At 36.9% G+C, this 24,731-nt stretch overlaps 3 protein-coding genes across 6 annotated transcripts; all 3 read left to right on the top strand.

Moving 5' to 3' along the window:
• The first annotated feature begins 111 nt into the window (after window positions 1-111).
• On the top strand, window positions 112-8,046 carry LOC114524906 (serine/threonine-protein kinase Nek4-like). 2 transcript variants are annotated; one of them, XM_028546128.1, is made up of 15 exons: window positions 112-503; window positions 921-986; window positions 1,673-1,873; window positions 2,457-2,534; window positions 2,705-2,824; window positions 2,952-3,059; window positions 3,480-3,637; window positions 3,916-4,291; window positions 4,685-4,848; window positions 5,362-5,389; window positions 5,490-5,628; window positions 5,968-6,047; window positions 6,247-6,359; window positions 6,976-7,112; window positions 7,349-8,046. In XM_028546128.1, exons 1-15 carry the CDS (start codon window positions 411-413, stop codon window positions 7,576-7,578), a joined length of 2,091 nt encoding a protein of 696 aa, XP_028401929.1. In that variant the 5' UTR covers window positions 112-410; the 3' UTR covers window positions 7,579-8,046. The 2 variants fall into 2 exon arrangements, with proteins under 2 accessions (XP_028401929.1, XP_028401928.1); XM_028546127.1 differs by having other exon boundaries at window positions 4,682-4,848.
• Window positions 8,047-8,752: 706 nt separating this feature from the next.
• LOC114524920 (transient receptor potential cation channel subfamily V member 3-like) lies at window positions 8,753-15,540 on the top strand. 3 transcript variants are annotated; one of them, XM_028546148.1, is made up of 9 exons: window positions 8,753-8,880; window positions 9,914-10,026; window positions 10,311-10,601; window positions 10,945-11,192; window positions 11,421-12,024; window positions 12,512-13,003; window positions 13,312-13,860; window positions 14,420-14,497; window positions 14,835-15,540. In XM_028546148.1, the coding sequence occupies exons 2-9, from the start codon at window positions 9,930-9,932 to the stop codon at window positions 15,227-15,229; spliced, it is 2,754 nt and encodes a 917-aa protein (XP_028401949.1). In that variant the 5' UTR covers window positions 8,753-8,880; window positions 9,914-9,929; the 3' UTR covers window positions 15,230-15,540. The 3 variants fall into 3 exon arrangements, with proteins under 3 accessions (XP_028401949.1, XP_028401951.1, XP_028401950.1); XM_028546150.1 differs by lacking the exon at window positions 8,753-8,880 and adding an exon at window positions 9,613-9,805; XM_028546149.1 differs by lacking the exon at window positions 8,753-8,880 and having other exon boundaries at window positions 9,613-10,026.
• A 467-nt stretch (window positions 15,541-16,007) lies between these two features.
• On the top strand, window positions 16,008-24,685 carry LOC114524893 (prestin-like). Its single transcript, XM_028546108.1, has 9 exons — window positions 16,008-16,542; window positions 20,349-20,459; window positions 20,535-20,716; window positions 21,098-21,262; window positions 21,588-22,733; window positions 22,819-22,971; window positions 23,133-23,187; window positions 23,290-23,405; window positions 23,677-24,685. The coding sequence occupies exons 1-9, from the start codon at window positions 16,122-16,124 to the stop codon at window positions 23,737-23,739; spliced, it is 2,412 nt and encodes an 803-aa protein (XP_028401909.1). The 5' UTR covers window positions 16,008-16,121; the 3' UTR covers window positions 23,740-24,685.
• The last annotated feature ends 46 nt before the right edge of the window (window positions 24,686-24,731 follow it).

Below are 24,731 nucleotides of genomic sequence, written 5' to 3'. Positions count from 1 at the left end.
ATGGTTAGATCAGCCTAAACCACTGATCACCACTGCTGATCACAGAGACACAGACAGAGAATTTTTTCTTTACCCCCCGGTTTATTGTTGTCACTTGGTAACCGTGCGCTTGCTGACATTGAATTCCAAGTGGTAATATAAAACCACATAAAACCAAAGAGGTAGAGAGCTTCTAGGATAAAATGCTTGAACTTTATTAGTCAGAGAAAAACTAATAAAGCGTTTTGATGAGCCTTGTAGCTAGCAGAACGCTAAGGAGACATAGATTGATGCGCTACAGATGTATTTCTCTCACAAAGCTGCGGTCGAACTCGATGGGGTAAATTCGTGTCCTTTGTCATTGACAGTTGTTTGTGCTGATTGTGATATTTTAATAGTAGAATAGAAAAGTTAAACCTGTTGGCGTTGTTATGCCTTTGCACGACTATACGACGGGAAAAGTGATAGGCAAAGGAACGTATGGAGAAGTATCTTTGGTGAAACACAAGAACGATAAAAAGCAGGTACGTTCAGGGAAGAATTTGTTTCGATGATTCATTCTGCAAATTATTTTCTAAACATGTTGAATTTATATAAAGAACTCTAAACCCAGGTTGCGGTATTGAAATAAAAAGCCAGCTTATTGCGGTATTGAAATAAAAACAGGTGCCGTGGTTTTTAAATAATACATTGTGGAAGTTAGAAATTAGGAGTTGTCTGTTTAAAGATTTCTAGCCTTCATTTCAATTATAGCAGAATTATAATTAGTTGTCCAACGTAGTACGTACAGGTTTTCATGTTGCAAGCTCTGACAGCCTTATTTGAACTTGCAGTCTCGCATTAAGTTGATATATGCCTACCTAGGCATATTTGCCTTGTTAGCTGTCATGTAACAACCCTGTGTATTTTGCCTTCTATATTTTTTGTTGCATGATCTTTAGTATGTGATTAAACGGGTTGATATTCACAAAGCATCTAAACGGGAACAGGAAGCAGCCGAACTAGAGGTATAGTGCTGACAATCTATTTAACAATTAGGGCCTGTTTACATGGAGCAAATTATCCTGGCTAGGCGAGGTAAAAACTGCATATATAATAAAAGACTAATCAGGTTAAGGCTTTGATGTGATGCGATTTTTACCTTGCCTAGCTGGGATAACCCGCTCCATGTAAACAGGCCCCTTAGTCACCAGGCGAGGTGATTAAACAAGCTTGAGGTGACTAATTGTCTTAGTATAAACTTCAACACAATTTCATAAAAATTTATAATTATAATTAAAAACAACACCAAAAACCTGTAGTCACCAACCAGTGACTATCATTTCAGAGACAGTGAATCTTGACCAATCAGAATGCAGGAAAATCAATAGTCGCCTCAAAATTGATACTAATGCAGTATATCGAGTGAAAGAAATCCATAAACCCTATTACACCCTAACAATATTGTTGTCGTAGTATATAAGCCACAATCAAAATAGATGCATCCACTATAGTGCCTTGGTTTTCCGTATTTGTAACCAGCCTGAACATGATGATTGCAAAAGCATTTTAGCAAATATGAAAGCACTGCTCAACTAAGTCTTAGGATGCACCTTTTTTTGAATATATTTCATAGAGCTTTTCATTCTCTGGATAGGTCATGCTGTTTTACAAACTTTTGCATAAATAAAAAATGCACCCTCTTTTTTTCAAGGCGCAACTGCTATCTCAAATAAGGCACCCCAATATTGTTTCATATAAAGAATCCTTCCAAGCTGATTATGGAGTCTTGTGCATTGTCATGGCATACTGTGAAGGTGGTGACATGTATTCCAGACTTAAGGCTCAGAAAGGCACATATTTGGAGGAGAGACAGATTGTGGAATGGTTTGTTCAAATCGCTATGGCACTTCAGGTACATGTGTTAGGCGTGTGCACACACATTCTGAAACCATACTGTTAATATTCATACCATCACAATTTTTCAAGTTAGTATTAATGTTGATAGCTTTGAATGTTTCCTTCAGGCTATTCCTTTCTCTTGAGTCATAATTTTGCAATCCTCCCTCTTGTTTAACCAATGACATTTTGCAATATGAGTGTCACTGTGAAATATGCACACTAAAATGTTTGAAAGATGGTTGCAACATAGATAGCAGTACACATTTACTGGAGGGATGCAACCCCACGTTTTACAGACGAACACAATTATAAGTTACGCTGCTTTCCACTGTCTCGTTTTTTGCATCTACTGTATGTATACTCGTACACGTAAAAGTTGATATATAATTATATAATTATATTGGAGAAAAAACATACCAAACCTTCAACAGAATTTAACCTATGTGTCTATATTCAATCGTAGATTTTATAAATATCATTTTAAACGATTTTAAACTTTTACGTGCGTGTAAGGTGCAAACACGCGACAGTGGACTTCAGGCAGCCCTTATTCAACCCAAAAATGGGTGTTAATTGTTGACCACTACACTGTTTAGTATCTACATGATCGACGTATTCTCCATCGTGATCTGAAGACACAGAATATATTTTTAACCAAAAGTAAAATAATAAAGGTAAGCCTGTAAAAACACAGTTATTGTATGTGATATGCATTATACATGTCGAGCCTTGAATGATAGCCTGGAAATTGTGGAAGGAAACATGTTTCCTTTATTTAACAAACTTTATAATAAAGAAACGAATATGGCTTTGTCTAGTACTGACCAATATGAATCTTTGGCAGGTTGGGGATCTTGGAATAGCTAAAGTTTTGGAAAATGCTTCTGATATGGCAACTACGTTGATCGGAACGCCTTACTATATGTCTCCTGAGTTGTTTTCTAACAAACCGTACAGTTACAAGGTACGTGAAATAACTGGTGAGAGAAAAAAGAGTGAACAGCTGCAGAATTATGATAGTTGACGATCTTCTATATATCTGCAAGCGTGAGGATTATTTATAAGCTCAAAGCCTGTATCTCTATTTCTAGTCCGATGTCTGGGCGTTAGGATGTTGTCTCTATGAGATGTGCACTTTGAAACACGCTTTCAATGCAAAGGACATGAATTCTTTGGTGTACAAAATCCTGAAGGGAAAGGTTTGTACAGAGAGTATACGAGTCTAGAAAGACTACCATGCAAGTTTGTTGAGCACATGCACGCTGTGAGAGTGTGAGGGCTCTCTCATGTAAATAATTGCCAACTTCTATCGCTTTAAATTCTATTGTACTTGGGGCCTTAGGCCTGTTTCAGACGTCTAAATTTTCATGTGCCGATCCTAATGTTAATGAAATTAAGTTCATTTGCATTCGATTCGGCGCATAGAAAGTTCGACGTCTGAAACAGGCCTTAACCATTTCAAAACGAACGCAACTCGACGAATTAATATGTGATTAATTAAACTGACGATATATAATAACGGCATGTGGCTGATTTTTGACCTCCCATGATAGCGGCCCTCCCATGTTCACTATTCTAACAGTGAAATTTAAAAACATACTAATATCTCCTCGATTTAGCTTCCAACAATGCCAAAGATTTATAGCGATGACCTTTGCGATATTATTCGCTCAATGTTGGGCCAAGATCCGGATAAAAGACCGAGTGTGGCCAGATTATTGAGGCATTCATTTATTAAGAAACAAATCGCTCTGTTCCTCGAGGGAACCAAGAACAGGTGAGGCGAAAAGAACTTTTTGCCGTTGGAAATACGAGGGCTAGTTTCAGGTTTTGGCAGTGGTGTTGAATTTTCGTGTAGACGCAGATTTCCTTGAGAATAAAAGAATTGCTTGATAAATTTGTGTATTTTTAAACAAATCTCAGAAGAATTTTACTTGATCTCAATGGCAAGCAGTTCACAACAGTTCCAGCCTTACCAATAGAAGCCGTATTGAGTTGAAAAGGGCATGCAGTATCTGCTGGCTGTACATAAATTAAGCATGAATTCTTTCTTAGGCAAAAGAAAAATTTGAAGTCGAAGGAAGCACAAGGAACCACAAACACACCTGAGTCATCTAAGGCATCCGATTCAGGCTACAGTGGCATGGATTCTCATGAAGATCCCAAGACAAAGAACTCTGCGAAATCTAAACCATCCGGTAACAAAGATAGTAATGGCCGCAATGAACGTTATGTGGATTTGAAAGAAAAAGGAGCTCGGGAAAGCGGTAGTCGAGTTGTGTCCAAGGACAAAGCTTCGAAAATTCCTTCCCACGAGCAACGCCAAGTGAAGGAAGTAACAAAAATTACGAAAAAGCCACACAATGAATTGCAGTCGCAAGATAAAAGGGCAGCGGAAATCGATGGTCGTCCTGAGTCGTCTGACCGCCAGGTATGCGGCATCTTTTCAACGGAGTGAGAAAATAACTAGATTAGCCTTGCTGCTTGTTTGTCTTGAGAAATTTTGATATTGTGCCCTTACGAAAAGGTTGTCAGCATGCTGTAGATATTCCGTTACAATACACGTAGCAAGGTGAGAAAAACACCTAATGACACGAACTAAAGAGCATTAATTTTTTTGTCGTCCTCCAAATTCTTTTTTCAAACGATATTGATCAGCAATGCATACTGGTAAATTGCACATTTTACTCATGTAAAAACTTACTACAGTTTTATTTCGTTATAGTCAATGCTGTCTCTGCCAAATTTCTGCACTCATAGAGCTCACACATGCTACCGTCTATTCTTCACAAATATATTATTATATCATTATTCCTCCCAGCAGTCATCGGCATCTCGGCCGCTACCTCCCAAGCCTCCAAGCCGAAACATTGTAGATCCCAGTAACAACCCGGACACGAGAGTCGCACGCGAAAGAAGAAGGTATAAGGTCCCGAAACAAGCTGGAGAAAAAAGACATGCTGATTCACCAGAAAATTCTAGGGAAAGGTATAAGTTTCAAAAAACCATTACAAATATGATTCATCGAAGTGTTCAATTCCTGCAAGCTTCAATGCTGAAGTTGTATTGATCTTATATGATAGATTCTTGTCTATGCAGATACTGATTTCTTTATATGACCTATTTAATAAACCCATATTGCCCATTGTATACCTCTGCTAACCAGAGTATCATGATGGGCTTCATTTACTTCGTTACACCATACGTAAGGTGTTAGCCTCCTAATCCCATGAACTAGGACCATTGAACTATATAAGATATATATAGTTCTTATATATAGTTCAATGACTAGGACAGAACCTGAGTACGATTTTCAGTTACTCAGAGGTCCAATTCAGAGATTCTTGCCTTGGTAGCAAAGGGAAAAGATCCTGAGTAAAAGGTTCATGCGTAACGATGCGTAAGATAAGACCATCATGCTATCAATTAACCACGAAGTACCATTGTGCTAATGACACGTCACTTATTCCCGAAAGCAGAGCTGACTGTTTTTTCTTTTAGTGTTGGACACGAGGAACTAAAGCCAAAGGTGAGCACGCGTTTCAAGAATGCCTATATAAATAATGTGTAAGACATGTTTAAATAGGTTTTAAGTGAAATGATGAATTTCTATTGAATCATGTATATAGGTCTCGTGTGGTAACCCAACCTCAGCCAGAGAACGACGTCGACAACGGGAGAGAGAAAGCATGGGCAAAGCATCAGTTTTACCGTCTAGTTTAAGCTCTGAAAAGATCTCGGGCTCCGCTATGTCCAGTGAAAAAAGAGGTTTGTTGCTGCTGTAGAAATGGGTTTGGTTTTGTCGTAATATTAATTCAGTAAACAATAAAAGTAAAGGTCTTTAAATGGGTGCGCCCTATTATAGATGCCTTATTCGCAGAGCAAAACAATAGTAAGAAAATATGGTAGTTTTCTCGGTCGATAAATATATAAGCTATTGCTGTTTTACGTATAATCAAAATAGTTTGCTCATGCAAATTTAACTAAGGAAGGTGCCATTAATCACCACCATGTGAATTACTGAGAAAATATACTTGGGTAATATTACAAAAAACTCACATGATGCTAACAAGATGCTATAAATACACTTTTTTTGTCATTTTCTAGTTAGCCATTCCTCTCAGAGTTCCCCTGTTGATGTGGACATTACTGATGGACCACCTGCAAGAGTTTCGTCATCGGAAAAGGTGACAACAATACAATTCATATGAAGTGTTTTTCCTTGTTTCTGTTGAGGTTTTACATGCATGCATATATAAAGAAGCAGTTACATCTTCCCACCAGAAGACGTTTTTGCTTTTGCTTTTGTATATATCGAATTGTTACATAGCTGAGTAAAAGATGCATGTTTGTATGCATGATTATAGGGTTTTTCTTTGTTATTAGAAATCTCAGATAACGAAACGGAAACACAGTGGTAGTGTTGAAAATCCCTCAAGCGAAGATACGGACACGGAGGAATACAGCCAGGAAGATGATGAAATTAGAAAAAAGCCAAGGTGTGAAAGCCAAGCTTGATCGTCTGAAATGTAGCCAATAGTGGCGTAACGTATTCCTCAGTCTATTAATAAGGCGTGCGTTGATTTGTTTTTCCCGAATTAAATTATTTTCATCCCCTTTTTTTTCTTCTTGCAATTTCTCCCTGATTTTTTTCAACCAAAGCTTATATCGAATACGGTGTATAAAATACAATACTATGCTTTTTAATCGTACAAGATCATTAAAAGCCCTGTTACACCGTGCTTTTTTTCATGCAACTTGGAATACAATTCTACATTTAAGAGATGTAAATTTGGCTGCTTCGAAACGTTTGTGTTTATTATACACTTCATAGACGTCTTTAACACTTACATTTTGAAGGCTCTTCACTTACATCTTTTTAAAGTAGAATCGCAGGTTGCAAGAAAAATTTAACTGTGTTACAGGATCTTATCGCTTGGTAATGAACTCTCAATGTAGTATAGCTAAAAAGTCCCTCACTGTGACGTATATAGTTGCTGGCAAAGCACGTTCCTAATTGGTCAACTGGGGCATTGATTATTCAAAAACATGCTTTGTCAGCAAACTTCGTCACAAATTTATCATCACATCGTAATCTTCATATTCATTTAACAGAAGAAAGGAAAGTAGTGACGTGCATTCATTAATCTCGGCGTTGGATACGACGTTAAAATTCTCGGAACAAAGACGATCTCCTGAATTCGATCAAGAGACACAGGAGGACAACACTGATGAACAAGATGATCCCGGTGGTAAGTAATATTATCATGCTGATCTGCCCTTTTTTGCATTGTGCTCTTATTAGAATTGAATTTTATGATTTTAGAGGGTTTTGACTTTAACAGCAAATATATATGATATGTATATTGGTTTTCGAAATTGAATGATCGGGTACTCTCTTAAAAAGTAGATAGATAGATACGCGATAAGAAAAGTCCAAAAATGGAATGGAATAGAAAGCCTTTAGACCATTTTCACATTGTTTTAGATGTGTCTGTTTCTACTGGTCGACTGCGTGATCGTATTGAGTTTCTTCGCCGGGATTGCATCCAAGGTTTGGGCGAGGCAGACTTTCGTGAAGCATGCAACATTATAGACAACCAGCCGGAGGAAAGCGTCGAGCGTGCTCTGGTTGAACTGATGGGAAGAGTAAAATTTGAAAAATATGGTGGAAAAATATGGCAACTTAAATTTTGCGAAACATTTAAGCGTAGTTAGACAATCCTTATGACGAATTTTTATATGTGCTATTAGAGTGCTTTCAAACTTTTGCGATCCACTTCGAAAATTAGACTATATTTATCTTAAAGTCAGAATGAATAATTTATGTATATACATGCAGTATATAAATTCTCGTTTGTATACGTATTGCATGTAATTTGTGTAGCAACTAGTTCGTTGCTATACACCTGCATGTGAAAGTGTTTTAAAACGTAGATTTAAAAATTTAAATATTGATTTGCAAAAGAACAATCTGCGTTAAGGGTAGTATATAGACTATAGTATTTGAATGTTGCTTTTCGGACATGTGAATGTTGCTTTACGCATCAGGTCAATTTTGACGAATTCACAGGTTAAAATTCCAAGGATGAAATCAAAATATGCTCATGTCATAAGCCAGTGCAGATTCAGTTGAAATGGTTCAAAACTAAGTAGAATTACGTTCTTTGATGTTACGAATACATTTGAACACATAAAATCATAGTTTGATAAATTTCAGAAAAATCGGTAACGGGGGACTAAAGGAAATTTCGTCAATTTTTTGAAATTTCCAAATTTCGTGCCAAATACCTCGAAATGGTTCAAAACTAAGTAGAATTATATTCTTTCATGTTACGAATACATTTGAACACATAAAATCATAGTTTGATAAATTTCAAAATTTCAGAAAAATCGGTAAAGGGGGACAAAGGAAAAATTGTGATTTTCGTCAATTTTTTGATGAAAACAATACATTTGAACACATAAAATCATACTTTGATAAGTTTGAAAATTTCAGAATAATCGGTAACGGGGGACCAAAAGAAAAATTGTGATTTTAGTCAATTCGAAAAGAATATTTTGGCACTGCTTTTTGGTCTCTTTATCAAAAAGTTTGACACCCTAAGAAATCACTGCCAAGTGGTTCAAGTTTAATGTGTACTCAGTAAACTAATCCAACGTTGAAATTTACCCCTATATATAACCATACGGAAAACAATTTCCAGCATAGTACCAGTATAGTGTCCTGGTATATCTCATCAGTATGCCAGAATTTTACTTTATTTCGATATATATAAAGGACATTAATAGGTGTCATGAACGATATTTTTTGAATCGCTACGGTTCACTAAACTGGAAAAGGCTACCTTAATATATGCATGTGCATGTTTAATACGCTTTGTCTCCTACCTTGCAGCTAGTGCTAATAATATTGTTTGGAAAAGGCTTAATTCCCGAGACGGCATGAACATGCTGGCGATCTAATTATATTTGTGAATACAACGAGTACAAAAAAGCACTCAACTAGCCTTAGAAAAGGTAAGTATAAAGTTATTTGTACATCGTGCAAAGCAAATTCTGGTGGTCTTCAATATCATAAATAGACAACAATATCATTCGTCGTATACTGCTGCGTAAAACCGCATGGCAGGTAAGGCTTTATAGACCATGGCTTTAAGCTATTGATGACAGCATCGGGAGTAACTCTGGTGAGCTTAAGTCTAGGACCTATTCTCTATTACATGCTGTTAAAATCGAAGAGAAATTCTATCGATGTATAACATGATAGCAGTTGTCCTTAACTGTACAATAACAAACAGCGTATTGGGACTACTGCTTACTTGTGTTAAAATGATACGTATGTAGAGAGTTGGAGATGTCAAACTAAAAAAACAGTAACACGGGCCAGCAGATTCGTGCCCAGAATACTATATCACTAACAGATGTTACGGCCGGCATGCCGTAGAAGAACCTTGTACACTTGCTTAACGAGATTCATTTAATATTCTAATCCATTGGCATTGTTTGTGTTGAACAGCATACTGAATCAGTGGGGTAGCCTAATTGATATGGAATTTACTTTGGGTGCTTTCCTTTATACGGAAAAAACGGCCAGACCGGTCCTGTTGTATTTCGGTACGGACAGATTACTGGTATTTTAGAGTGTTTCAAGAACTCTGCATTTAAGTATATCGTTATTTACATCTGCCTAGCACGGGAAATCTAGTTTCACCGCTATATTCTTATCGAAATACTCTATTTCAATTTAAAATACGACCGGTCTGACCATTTTGGCCGCTTAATGGAAAGCGCCCTTAGATGGCCGGTGTGTCTAAAAATGGACCACTAGTGGACTATTGGTCTGATATGATTGAGTTAGGCTACATCAAATTTCTGGTGCATGCAGTGACGACATAGAGACTGTGTTTGTACCGAAGACTAGAGAAGAGTCGTGCATGACATTGTAGGTCTTTACAATATACAATATACAATATACAGTACGTGCGTTAAACTGCTAAAGAGTTAAATCTTCTTGATCTACCGACTCAGTAGCTTCAACCTTCTCATCCAGAATCCTTTAAAACAAAATGGATGAACGTAGTGAGGAACCAGAGCGTCATGCGAACCGCAACAAATCAACTAAATTGAAACGCTACGAAGAATTGCTTCTGAAATGCATGTTGGGTATGTATTCAAGGTTTGAAAAATATTCCAGACAGTTGGCTTTTTCAAAAAGCATATCTTTGTTTCAAAACTACGAAACGATTTATCCTGTTGATTGCATGCATGTAATGTCTTATGTAAAACAGACCAAATTTTATTTGCATGTATATGTCTAGTTTTTCATGTCTAATGTCATACTAGAAGCCTATAGGCCTGGCTGTCATAAGTACTAGACGTTTTCGTGTATTATCTATCAGTAGAAAATCAGTCATGAGTGAAACCCAATGTGTACTATAATTGTTTAGGAACATCACGTCACAACGAGCCACTCCAAGCTGTCGTTGAAAACCAGTTAAACCAAACTGCTCTACAGGAGACAAATAACAGTATTTTGGAACGAAATCGTGCCTTACTGCAGTATGCAGCAACAATTGCAAACTCTAACAGTCTCTCTGATAAGTTTAACTACGAGTTTGTAGAATCCTTGGTAAAAGGCGGTGCTGATATTAATATCGCTGATCAGTACGGACAGTCGATATTTCACGAGGTTGCAAGGTCATGGGATTGTGATATTGCCCAGTTTCTTCTCGAAATGGGTGAGTCGTGTGCGATTTGCCCAATTCGATATTTAATCTTGAATTGTTCTATCTATTTAGGGCATATTTCTATTTAGGGCATTAATTAATAAAAATATGCAGCATATATAAAAGTTCAACAAAATTATATGATATATACATATTTTTACAATCAAGGCAAGTTGAGAAAAAATTTTGCGTCAGGTTCCCTGTTCCCTGTAGAAAACGGTTTTTATCATTTTTTATGATTCTTGTATACACCCGGTATTTCTTTTGCTTCAAAAACCGAATTCTGGCGTAGTGAAGAAATTTCCTAATTGACCTTAGTAGTTAGTATACGTATTGAATTTCCCCAAAAATTTAGGCTGTGATATCAATAAGAAAGATTCCTATGGACGATCACCTCTCCATGTTGCTGCTGCTGTCGATTATGTAAAAATGACGGAATTCCTCTTGTTAAATAATGCGAACATTGATGCAAGGACTATCGGTGAAAATCAAGCCCCTATTCACTATGCCGCAAAAAATGGCGCGGCTAAATCACTTCAAATGTTGCTGGGATATCACGCAGACATCAACTCTTTGGATTCTAAACAACGCACCCCACTACATGTTAGTTTTAGTTTTTCGTGTTAATTATTCTCGTTCCACCCAATAGCGTAGTCAGGGGAGTTGTGGGATATACTCGTTCCATTTTACAACAACAAAAGGATTAAAGTCTTTTAAAGTCTATCGTCAGTGTTTTCGTAATTGTAAGTAGCGACATTACGGCATCCCACCTGGCACTTTATTTTCGTTCCTTCTTTTTGACTTTTAATCTTTTACATGCCTTTATTGTAGTTAGCTGCAGAATGGACACGTGCGAAAACAACAGAGGTTCTACTCGAGGAAGGCGCTACTTGTTGTCTACTTGATTCTTCAGGAAATACTGCGCTCTCTACTCTTATCGACCGCTTGCCAAACCTTGCGTTGGAAGCATTGAACCAATTGCACACCACAGATATCATTACCATGAAGGAATTTTACTACATTCAATTCCTCGAACAGTCGCTGCCCCAAGAGAATGAAGAAACAACTTCATTGATAGATACACCTGTGCAACTTGATACGAAGGTACGCGCAAAGAAGAACGCTTTCGCGCAACCAAAAATATCCGGACGGACCCCACTTGAAATGGCAGTAATTACACGAAAATACGAGGTAGTTACACATCCAGTTATGCAGAGGCTTATACATAACAAATGGATACGATATGGTCGTCTGTCTACCATCGTGGATCTGTTATTTCATATAGTATATGGAATATTGTGGACTACTGGTTGCATGTCCACTCCTGACACAGGAAAGGCATTATATGAGCCGTTTGATGCGCGCATATGGGTGAAAATCATTGGCTTAATTCTTGGGATCATGACTTTTTATGAGATCGTGATGCAGGTCAGAGGTTAGTACCAGTCCATCGAAACCAATGGCAGTCTCATGCACATGCAGCGCTAAGCCTATATAACCATTACATATACATGATTTAAGAGCCATCGCCTATACAGCCCCGCTTACACTACACTCAGTTTATCGGCACGACACGGCTAAAATTGGTAGCCGTACCCAATTTTATTAGTATTTAGGCTACCAAAACAAAGGCCAAGCACAGATGAAATGGGCACGGGTACCCATTTTAGCCGTGCCGTGCCAATGAATCGAGTGTAGTGTAAACGGAGCTTCAATAAGAGATTTGTTAAATGGAGCGATTTTGTACTTTCAATAAATGTTGCTGCGAATACTTACCGTCGGTGACTCGATATATTACGTACCACACAAGCCGTCATATAGTGTAATACAAACTGATTCATCAGTTTCCCTCGGGTATATAATAACACCGATATGATACATTTCCTCCTGGTGCATACTAACTTTTATTTGTTGTGTAATAGCGACTATGAAAGCTAGAAAATCGCAGAAAGACTGGGTTGATTGGCGGACTGCGCAACTTGAAGACGAGAAACAGTATTGCCATCCACGGTGGCCTCAGGAGGAGAAGTACATAGAAATTGAAATGAAACGGATCAAATCCTTGCCCACTCTGAACTCCTTCGGCGCCTGGTTTTATTTGGACTGGATTGTGATTCTCCTAATCATTGTTACCGTTGCGACAAGTGTCGTGTATTTCTATAAGGACAATAGCAGCACTCGATACTTGTATACGCGTACTTTAAGCTTTGTGAATCTTTTGGTCTGGCTGCGACTGCTGAAATGTGTCCGTCCTTTCCACGGTATCGGAACCCTCGTTATCATATTAGGAGAAACTGTCACAGATTTCATCAACTGGGCGTTTCTCTATCTGCTTTTACTCATACCGTTCACAGCAGCATTTTGGATAAATTTCGGAGATGTTTCTATACATCCTGTGGAAGGCTACAATGAAGGTTTGATTACTGAATGTATTGTATTCAAAACCGGAAAGATTTCAGACGATGAGCATGGCTCCAGATCCACATAGGACGGCACGCATGTACAGGCTAGGGGCTAGGGCTAGGCGTGTGGACGGGTTCGTATACCCTCGACTGATTTCCTGTTTCAGAAAATGATGGCGGTAATACATTTCTTATCCGCTCATTGAAAATGGTGCATGGCCAGCATGGGGAATAAAATTGGGTAACACTACCGTTCCCTTAACTATGCATGTTGTCCATAACAATATCGCCACTAAGAACTCTGAATTAATCTGTTCTAGGTAACAACCTGCTCTACAGCGTGTTCCGGATAGCAGTAGGTGACGATTTTAACCTTGAAGGAATAGTAGAAGCTGATCCAGTCATGTCCAGAATCCTTGTTGCCTTGTACGTCACCGCCGTATCCATTGTTACGTTGAACCTACTGATAGCCTTGCTGAGTGACACTTTCTCTCGTGTGTACGGTAACGCTGTTGCAAATACCATAATGCAAAGGGCGATTAAAGTTGTCGACTCTAAGAATTTGTTGACCAAAAACCAGTGGCTTAAATACGAAGAGTACATGCGTACTAACTGCAGTCCTGAAGTCATAGACATCGAGGTGAAGGAACGAAGTTCTTCGAGCGATCAACAGATGGCACAATTTGAAGTTCAGAATCAATTACTTTACCTTCATGAGCTTCTCGCCGATCGTTTTGGTAGGGTGTATGGAAAAAACAAGCTTTCAGATTTCGACGCGCTGTTGCATGATATTGGACAGTTAAGGACTATGCAAAATGAATTGTTACAAGACCTTGTGAGAATTCAAGAATTGCTGAGCATGTATTCAGGTAAAAGAAAGTCCAGCCAGCTGTACCGTTACCAAAAAACTATGCTTGTAGCTTGATATCTGATAGGCTAATCGCCTCAGAACTTACAAGCTAGGAGTAGAACTCTATATAGGACTTATTAGGATTATACTTTGAAAGTACTCGAGCGGGACTGGCTGGTTTAACTAAACGACCTAGGCGATATATTCCCATTTAATGCCCAATTCTGTCGCAGTCTAGCTAAAGAAAAAAAAAAAACTCTTCATATACCTTCAGACGTTTATAAATTTTGATAATTTTTTATCACTGCACATATCATCACAAGGGGAGAGGGGCATGATAAAAACGGTCCTAACTGGAAATTGGTAATTTAAATATGGGGTAATTGTAGGGGTTCTGCAGAGATTTTTTTGTATTTTTGAGTCCCTATGACTTAATTTCCAGACAATTACTGATGCATCCATCTCAGCAGAGTGAGGTCTGGTTTGAGATTTGGTTATCACAGCACACTAAAATTAGGTATGCTTCAGTTGCTCACTTTAATACCATCGTTTAAGGTTATATTTAATATATATTTTAGGCAAGAAATTGAAATTTTCATCCAACAAATCTCGACGCCAGAAGAGTGAACAGCATGAAAGTACGGATGAAAAAGGAAGTAAGTTAATGTCGTATAACTCTTCGTTTTTGCCGTGAAAGGAAATATTGCCCAATGGTCTGCTCAGTTCCTCCTCGTCCCTGTTAGTCTGAAGTGTTTAATTGCGATTGTTGGTCTTCATTCAATTCAGGATCCGTGAGATTTTATATAAATAAAAGTCTAGTTAAAAGTTTAGTTATATATCTTTAATTACACGAATTATAACATACGACATCGAAGACCTGAAATATAATTTATAAACCACCTTTAGAAAATCATGTCACACTTTTGAAAAAATCCGTACTTAACTATATGTTTTACGCTTGCGATTAGTGATCAACATTTTATTACTCGGTAGAGGGAGAAAAGAAACGATCAAAAAGATTATCTGAATCAGAAAAGGATGATTCAAAGAGCATTCTCTCTACTATACAAGAGAAAGCATTATCGCTTTTCCACAAGATAACAGGCGAGTCGGAAGAAGCAGAAATGCTCACTTCAAAACGAGAAAGAAAAGGAGGGAGACGACGACCACGGTCGGAACAAAGTGATAATGAACGTCGAAAAAAAAGACGTCGCCGAAGAAGACACAGTAGCGAAGATAATGACGAAACTACATCGCTTGTAAGAAGAAGACAAGGTCGACGGGATCCTGATCGTTCTGAAGTAGAGGACCAGCAGAATCAAAATACAACCGAACTTTCTATGGTACGTTACGAACCTAGAGAGAAAAATGAACATTCAAATGCCTAATTCAATGCTGGGAAATTTACTGATATCGATATGTATATTGGGTAGAGGGTGTAACCAAGGAAGTACCGAGGCGTGTGTGTAAATATCCCGTATTCACGCCCTATAAAACTTACTTCAAATGGATGATATTCGTGTGTCTTGTCAGATACAATGCAGATGATTTTTCACGGACAGTAAGCGTCGCACTACCTCGATATTGTTGACTATCAACAATGCGTAACATCCAAGTTATTGGTATTTTACCCTTACGAGTACATACACGTATGTAAAAGATTAAACCAATTAAAATTTTTATATAATTAATCATACGTTAGCAACAACAGGAAACTCACATGGACAAAAACGTTGTTAGTTTAAACTGTGGCTGAAGCCATTTAAGTCCTAACGTCATACTATGTGCGGAACATCACAAGCACGCATTCTCAAATATAGCAAAGGTCCAAAGGGTCGGAATGAAGTGTTAATATGGGATCGGAATATTTCAGTCCGTAAGACCCTAACCATTCAGTGTGACTACGGTGTGACGTGGTCGTGTTACCGTGGAAGCACTTGTTTGAGTATAGTTAGCTCGGAAAGTTTTCCAATCGTGAAGCCTCTAGATTTTCGCAAATTGCCCTGTTCTCAGTGGGCCCGTAGCCTGCGTAGGCTCTCTCAGTGAGTGGGTAGATCCCAGTGGTAGATCCTCAAAAGATCAAAGAGCGCCGCAACATGAGTATTGAGAAATTTACAGTCGATACTTCCGGAATGTAAGAGAAAGTAAGTGGCAGCACCAGGTCAAAGACAATGCCGTGTGTATATAAATGAGAGAAATAATAGAATTGTTTTATTTTGTCAAACCTTTGACAGCACTTTATGTTTTCAGATTTACTTGTAACTTTCAGTACAACTTGGCATGAATACTATTGAAACCAATGAGGATCACAGTAGTATTGGATACTCTCCCTCGGGAATGACATCAAGTTGTGTAATCGACGATCATGCTTCTTCCAAATCTTGCGTCGACGACGAACAAATATCCCTGACCGAAAGTCGAAACGAAGACTGTAATAGAAATTCCGACGTGTACCTCGTTTCGCGGCCGATATATAACAAATCAAATTTCTTTAATCGTTATGATCACGAACCGAATAAAGAGAAAACTTATAAGGAGAGAGTAAGGGAACTAAAGCCCGAAGTCTCCTGTGAAAAGTTTTCACAAGTTTTGTTGTCATTCGTTCCCTTGCTCACATGGCTGCCAAAATATAAAGTGCGTAAATTTTTACCTATGGACATTGCAGCTGGATTTACCGTAGGGGTCATGAACATTCCACAAGGTTAGTTTTGCCTCACTTCTTATCGGTATGATCTATGATAGAATGGTATGTTAATCGTTGATTCTCATCAATATTATGTTTTGACTGTAGTGTCATTGTTTTGTTTCTTACGTGTATAAACGTTCTTGGTTGCATGTAACAACTTATCAATTACTACGTGGGTACCGTGGGTACCACGATGATTTAGAAAAATATTATCCGTTTGGCGATGCAATTTGCTTATTAGGTTCCAATATATTAAGTTCTGATATTGTTAAACACATCACTTCTTTAATTTGTCATCACACACTCTAATGATTAAGTAGTTCTAACAGCATTTTTTTATCAAACAAATGGTGTTGCTATAATCCCTATGCTTCTTCTGTCCGCATAACATAGCATTAAAAAAGCTTGCAGGTTGAATGCATACAACAACTATGGTGGGAAAAAAGTACTATTGGTTTTGGACTTTTGGTTACTAGCTTTCTTCCTTGTGATACAATATATAAGGCCATATAAGATCTTGCCATACTATGCTTTGGGCTTTTGACTTTAGTGACAAGGTCATCAGAGCATGTGCCTTTCAGCTCTGAGATTTTGGGTTCATTTATCAACTAGCTGATAACCCTTATGGTAGTTGATAATGTCAACATGTTTTCTTCAATTGGAGAAATATGGGTGAAGGGCTATTCCTTTATAGGTTTTGTAATTGGGTTTAAATTTGTTTATCAATTTTGGCAAAACAGTATTTCTATGCCAGTATAGTTTGTCATCTGATACTATCATGGTTTTTTGAGTTGTGACTCATATCTAAGAATAAATCATGATTGTATTTTTGCAATTATGATTGTACTGAATAAATCATGACTGTATTTCTTACTAAAACCTTGATGTACTATGTTTTTCAATTACATTATATTTCTATATAACTAAAACAATTTCAGATTTCAGCAAGTCATCTATTCTTGTAACTCAAATGCTTTCAATTTTTTAGATTTTTTTATCAGATTAGTTTTGAGGGTGGGTGCATGAGGAGTTGGGAAAGGGCACATGGCCAATTCAGTTGTGTAATGCAACTTCTGGAGGCCCCCATTTTTTGTCCCACTTGTGATCCACAAAAAATTGACTGATGGAAACTACAATACATAATTCCAATCTTCATATACATATTTGGTCTCAGAATAAACTTTAATACAATGTTGTATCATATACCTCCAAAGAATCCTCAACACAAAGGCAATATTAATATTGGCAATAAAGAATAATCATAATCAATAATAACAATAATTGGCAACTCGGCAACAGATAGATCAAATTTATATGCGAGGTTTCGAAGATTGGATTCGAAGGGGTTTACAAAGATGAAAGAAAACTGAGCAAATTTTTTCACGTATTTATTCAAATACGTTTCTGATAGTAACATGTTTTATTACAACTGGCGTTTTTAGAATCTATATTTGTGATCTTGGATAATGATTTTAATGTATTTGCTCTTCCTAGTTCATACTGTGGCTTCAAAGCTCTTAAGGCCTTAAAATCTCTCTGTATCTCATGGGGTTATTTTATTGGCGTCATAGGAAGTAACCTTGTAACATGCAGGTGATCAATTCTATCAACATACGTTTTCAATAACAAATACCAAACAAATTTAATCATAATTAAATAACATATAAGACACTTCCTGAGATGAACAAGGATGTGTTTTTTCACGCACGTGTTGAAGCTTCTTAACCTACATTAATTCAATTATTTCATTTAAATCAACTTTAATAAAAAAACATAGCAACTTCTTTCATTGCAAATATTATTTTACAATGTGTATGATTGATTCGATCACTTTTCATTGTCGAAAACAACTAAATTAAAATTGTTTGAATTAATAGTCTTCGTCTTCGGAGCTGACGTGTTTGTTTGGAACCGTAGTGGATTTAAGTCTAAATGCAAAAATTCGATAATTGTTTTTCAATGGATGTTTAATAAAGTTGAATAATAAAAGAAACTTGTTACTTTTTAGTTTTTAACCGGTATTGCGTACGACTCTGTTTGGATTTATACAACTAGTTCATTTTTAGACCTATAGCATTTAAAATCCTGGCTATGACGCAAATATCCACAGCAAACATGCACGACCCAAAGAGCGGAAGGGCGAAACTCTTCCATCAGCCGATTATAAACTTATGCTAGAGAGTGCTGAGTCCATAATTGCGTTGTTTACGTTGAGGGGTAATTATATATGTGAGAGAGTTGTATCGTATGTCGTTATAATCAACTTGTCACCGTGCACGTTTTTTTATAATCTTTAAAGTAAGACTCGTTTCAGACGACAAACGTTTCATGTGCCAATAGCCCAAAACGAGTGCAACCTAGACTCCGATTAGCGTTAGGTTCAGCACAAAAAAAAATTCGACGTCTGAAACAGGCCTGAGTTACATTAGAAACAAAGTTAGTAACATATAGATGAAACATTGTTCCTGTGCATGTCAACTACCAGCACTCAGTGCGCATTGTCGCAGTATACTTACCTCTTTCATATTGGAAATTTTAAATAAAAATTGGAAAATAGGCCGTTAAAAATGGTAATAACTGGTGTAGTTATAATGAGTCGTAAATCACGTGTTATATTTTTTGTTTTCTAACATTTTATAAAGAACGGAATCACGATAGTTTCGATCGAAATATATGACAAATTATTGTTGACCAAATAATTATCGTGCATGATGAAATACTTCAAATCGGTTTTTGGAATCGTATATAGTGCATAACTCCTTGTCGCTAAATAGATGGTCTAAATTTTATCCGTATCAATTTTATCTGTACCAAACCCAAAATCGCCCTTATTGTGGGTTTTGGCTTTAGATGTTAAATAGAATTAGATTAGAATGGGGCTTTAGATATTGAATAGAATTAGATTGAGGTGCCTCCAAATTCCGTGACAATACATCATTTCTGGCCTCACCATATTTGCAGTGCTCACGGCTGACGGCATCATTTACAAAGCGCGCGCCACACCATGTACGTATATTCCCTTAGAATATCTTGAATATCTGGAATATTATATATATATATATATATATATTATTTATACTATTTGCAATATCTGGCGATAATTGCTATTTACTTCAGTGGTTTTACATCACTAATTTGATTAAGGATTTTTCATGGCATTTGTACAACCTTCAAGGCATATATATATTGTATATTATATATATATATATACAATCTTTTAGACTATTGTACTATTTGAAATATCTGGCGATAATTGCTATATACTTCAGTGGTTTTACAGCACTAATTTGATTAAGGATTTTTCATGGCATTTGTACAACCTTCAAGGCAGAAAACGTCTTGCAATAGTAACTCCTAGTCTATAAATTGTTATGGTACATTTGTACTTCAATCGTGCTTCGTATGAACGGGAACCTGATAATTGCTCGGCGTTCTTATAATTAAACGTTTGTTTAGTTTGTTCATTCATTCATATATAATTAGCAAATAATTATCGTGATGAAAACAAAATATCTCGAAAACGCGGACGTAATAAAGTATAATTAATTGTGGCTTACCATATGAATAATTGAAAAATTGTGCATTAAATTTCACTTCCTCTAGCTCTTTGCTCATAGTTATTATTAACCGACTGAACGTACTTCAATGCTTGGGAATGCGAGTACACGGGGGGTAAGGGAGGGAAATGGAAATCCACCTTATCACCTTTACGTCTTATATACCTAAATTGAGAACCTCTTTCTCCCTCCCTCGCTCGTGCATCAATAGAAATTGAACGCGTAAAGAGTAGAATGGTTAAAACGAACCTTCTTAACATTTAGGTTTGGCTTACGCACTGCTCGCATCCCTTTCACCTATCGTTGGCTTGTACACGTCCTTCCTGCCAGTTCTAATATACTTCTTTCTGGGGACGTCAAAGCATATCGCTATAGGTAAGTGAATGCAGTTTTCTACTCCGATAGAAGAGAACAAACCTTGATGCTAATGTAATTTCAATTGTCTACTAGGAACATTTGCTATTATATCGACAATGGTTGGAGAGGTTTGTGACAGAGAAATTACAAAATACAGCTTTGATACGACCGGGAATAGCTCGAATTCGTCGACTGGGGATGACCGAGAAAAACTAGAAGATGATATAAAGTTACAAATTGCTGTATCATTAACACTTCTAGTGGGGGTAATTCAGGTGTGTAATATGTGTTCCTGTTTTGGGGTTTTGTATTTTAGTTTGGGGTATGTTTATTCAAATTTTGCTTTTTTCTCTCTTCATTCGAATCACTTTCAAGTTCCAATTACAGTTAAATTACCCTCACACGACTTCGCAACGCTCTCAGTATTGACACACCACCCTATAATAACCTATGACGTACACAGTAGACGGGTTGACATATATTTGATTAACTAAATTAGAACCCTAATTGATAATTATCCTCAACAACGTAATATCATTAATTGATTCTTTATTGAATAAGATTCCCTACCATGCAAGGGAAAGGATTCTTCTTATACATTAATAAGACAATTAGTCATTACCCGTGACCAGTAAAATAATTTTGGCCTTCTCTAGGCTGCAATGGGTCTTGTTCACCTTGGCTTTATAACAGTTTACCTGTCACGACCTCTGGTCAGCGGTTTTACAACAGGAGCAGCTTTTATTGTTTTTACCAGTCAAGTAAAGTATTTTTTCGGTATTGATCCACCTCGATATGCTGGTGAATTATCTCTACCTAAGGTAAGTTGTAATATATGTTCTGTAATTTATTTACATGTATCTTATAGCAAACCAAATTTACGACTGGTGACGACTATTCGCATTTTGTAGTTTTAGTTTCTTTTCAAATTGATTGTTTTTACAGTCCGTTAACACGAATATATGAATATAACCCCCCCCCCCTACTTACGAATCTTCCGAGGCCCCTTGTTGGTTCTATTGGTAAGTTAGTAGCAACAGTCTCCAATTCTTGTTACTACCACTGAACACTGTATCCGGTCCACCCCAAAACATTCATGTCAACTTGTTCATATATTTCACAACGTTTCCAACTTTCGCTGTTTAGACTTACATCTACATTTTCAAGAACATATCGCATACAAACGTCGCCGCTTTACTTACTGGATTAATATGTGTAATAATTCTGCTGTTTGTCGACTACTTGAATAGACGATACAGGTCTCGTTTACCTTGCCCTATTCCCTCGCAACTGTTGGTCATTATAATCGGTGCAACAATTTCGCACACGGCTGACCTGAATCCAAGGTTTGACGTGTCAGTTATTGGTAGCATACCTCGAGGACTACCGCCATTTGCTGTGCCTCAGTATAAGTTTTTCACGGACATCATCGTCGACGCACTACTCATTTCCATTGTGGCAGCTACGACTAATTTATCCCTTGTCAAATTATTTGCTCAAAAACACGAGTATGAAACGGATAGTAATCAGGAGTTGTTGTCTTACGGAATCGTGAATATTATCAGCTCGTTTTTTGCAAGTTTTGTCTCATCTGGTTCCCTCTCACGTTCTGTGGTGCAAGAAAGCATGGGTAAAACTCAAATTACAAGTTTCATTTCCAGCCTCGTGATTCTTCTTGTTTTATTATTTATTGCTCCGCTGTTTGAACCGCTTCCTAAGCCCGTCCTTGCCGCCATTGTTGTGGTATCGCTTCGTAGGTTGTTCATGCAATTTCAGCAAGTGAAGACTATAGGTAAAATTTCGCGAATCGACGCCATGGTATGGCTCGTATCTTGCTTCTCCGTGATTCTCCTTGGTATTGTGATGGGACTTATTGTTGGTTTTGGCATCACGCTCCTCTCAATTATATACCGGTCATCGCAAGCAAACGTGAGAACTTTGGGCCATCTTTCGCAAACAGATATCTACCTGGATCGCGAAATTTGCTTAGGTACAAAGGCCATCAAGGGAATTCAGATATTACAATTTCAAGGTGGACTGATTTTTGTAAATGCAGAGAAACTCTTGGATACAGTCGTGGAAATGATTCGAGAGAAAACTCGAGGACGGCATAAAGTTGATAGTATAAGTGTTGGTGACAGCGCTGAACCTGAGGTTCTGTCCAACTATTTGGTAGAGGCGGTTGTGGCAGAAGGAGACAAGCAAGTCAAAGTTAAGATGATGCGAAGCATAAATCCGATGGCAGCAGTAAATTTGGGATCCGATGATTTCACAGAAAAGATAACCGCACAAGTGCGTTATAATAAAAGTTTATATGTATTTGAATGTCCTGATACTCTCTCAATAACTGTAACGAAAATATTTGATTTTACATTAGGAATCTGAATTGAATAATGTATCGGAAGGTACAATATCACCAGAACCTAAAGAGGGCGATTGCGATGATTCCAAAGATACACTTCATAGTGTCATCCTGGATCTATTTACTGTGACCACGGTCGACTACGTTGGAATGCAATGTCTTCGTCAGGTAAATAATACTTGCTCTTATATTATGCCTCATTTTCAGTATTTCGCCTTTTCGAATTTAATTCGTATAGAACAATCTAAGTTACATTTTCTAAAACTACCATTTCATGGATTCTTGATTAGTCTAATTTCTATCTTCATTTTGATTATCCAATCTCGTAGATGATCGATAAAAGCAAAGAAATGGGAGTGGATGTATATTTTGTCGGTTGCTCATGTAAGTGTAATGAACTACAACAATCTAGCCAGGCTCTATTTCAAATATTCTCAAGTTATGTCATAGTATTTTGTTTATAATGTTATGTTAATATTTGTACAGATTATCTTCAACGGCATATGGCAAGGGATGAATTCCTAAAGGAATACTTGGAGGGAAATTCCTTTCTTTCTGTGCACGATGCTGTACTGTATTGTAAAAGGAAAGAAATTGTTCAGGTATATAAATGCTGCTGTCATTGCTGTCAATGCAATTTGTAATCACATTTTCACAAATCATGCACAAGCAATGAATACTATTGGAGTGCAAAATTGATGGTGAGATGGGCTTAAAGATCTAACTTCTGGGCACGGATATAGATTTATGCATTTGATCTACAATGGCCACGCATATTGATTTAAGGGTTATCACATTCGCAACACAAAAAAATTCTACAAGGATATAAGACCTTTATTGGTGGTTTTATTTAAGTGCGGCGATCTTTTTTAGGCTACACATAAAAAGGAATCGTCATCAAGTGAAGCCAATCCACCGGAGATAATAACGTCATGAGCCGATTGGATTAGATTTTTAATCACTAGTGCGATGGCTCACCCAGCGTGCGAATAGTTCCGATTTTACACATACAAGGATTGATAAAATGGGCAAATTCTGCAAGGTTGAGCAATTCTGGTGATTCAAAGTGGAAGCAAATGTTGGATTCCTGCGAATAATATTTAGTTAATTGTTCTTGGTATGAATTCTTATGATTTTAGTACAACTAATCACACAAGATTGAGATAATATGATTGATATATTTTTATTATGTATAGATTTTTTGCATCGGGAAAAAATTACCTGGAATATGTCTTTTAGCCATTTTTTTAAAAAAATTTTGAGAATGCAACTCAATCAAACTTTGTCAAGATTTCAGCGTTTGTTCCGTTCTCTTGTAAAACACAGATTAAGAATACCTTCCAATACCAGTCAATGTTGGTTTTCCAATATTTTCAATTGCTTTGATTCAATAGCATTCATAGGTTTCATTATATAAATAGTTTTAGGGGAAGATTAATATATTGAAATTTAGGTGCAAAAAACGAATAGGTAACGAAACGAGTTTTTTTACTTGTTAAAATGTCTGGGTAATCATTTTTAATATTTCAAAAATTGATGTTTTGGTTATTGAATTAATATTTTGGTATAGATTATAGACTGTATAATCATGATTTTTTCCATGACAAAAATACACACAGCTTACAGTTATTCGTTAGAATAGACGACGGATAGCGTAAAACATCCAATTTGATTGGGGCTTTTAAAAATTATTTTTTATTTATAGATTAATATATTCCCTAAACTTTTATCGTGAAATATTTTTTAAACTTAAGAATGCCATACGTGTGTATGATATGAATTAAATAGCATATTTTTGTAGGATAACAATGATATTTAGACTAAATTATAGACAGCAGACTGACAGAATTATTTTGCGAAATAAATGTAATAAACTAGGTTTCTGAGTGATTAAAATGTTTTAACTTGGTCATATTTTGATTTTGTAT

This window comes from Dendronephthya gigantea, unplaced genomic scaffold (assembly GCF_004324835.1).
Source record: "Dendronephthya gigantea isolate DGI-Jeju-01 unplaced genomic scaffold, DenGig_1.0 000032F, whole genome shotgun sequence".
In the NCBI taxonomy this organism is placed as follows: Eukaryota; Metazoa; Cnidaria; class Anthozoa; order Malacalcyonacea; family Nephtheidae; genus Dendronephthya; species Dendronephthya gigantea.
The sequence above is the reverse complement of the archived record's forward strand: the minus strand, read 5'-3'. Positions and strand labels throughout refer to the sequence as shown.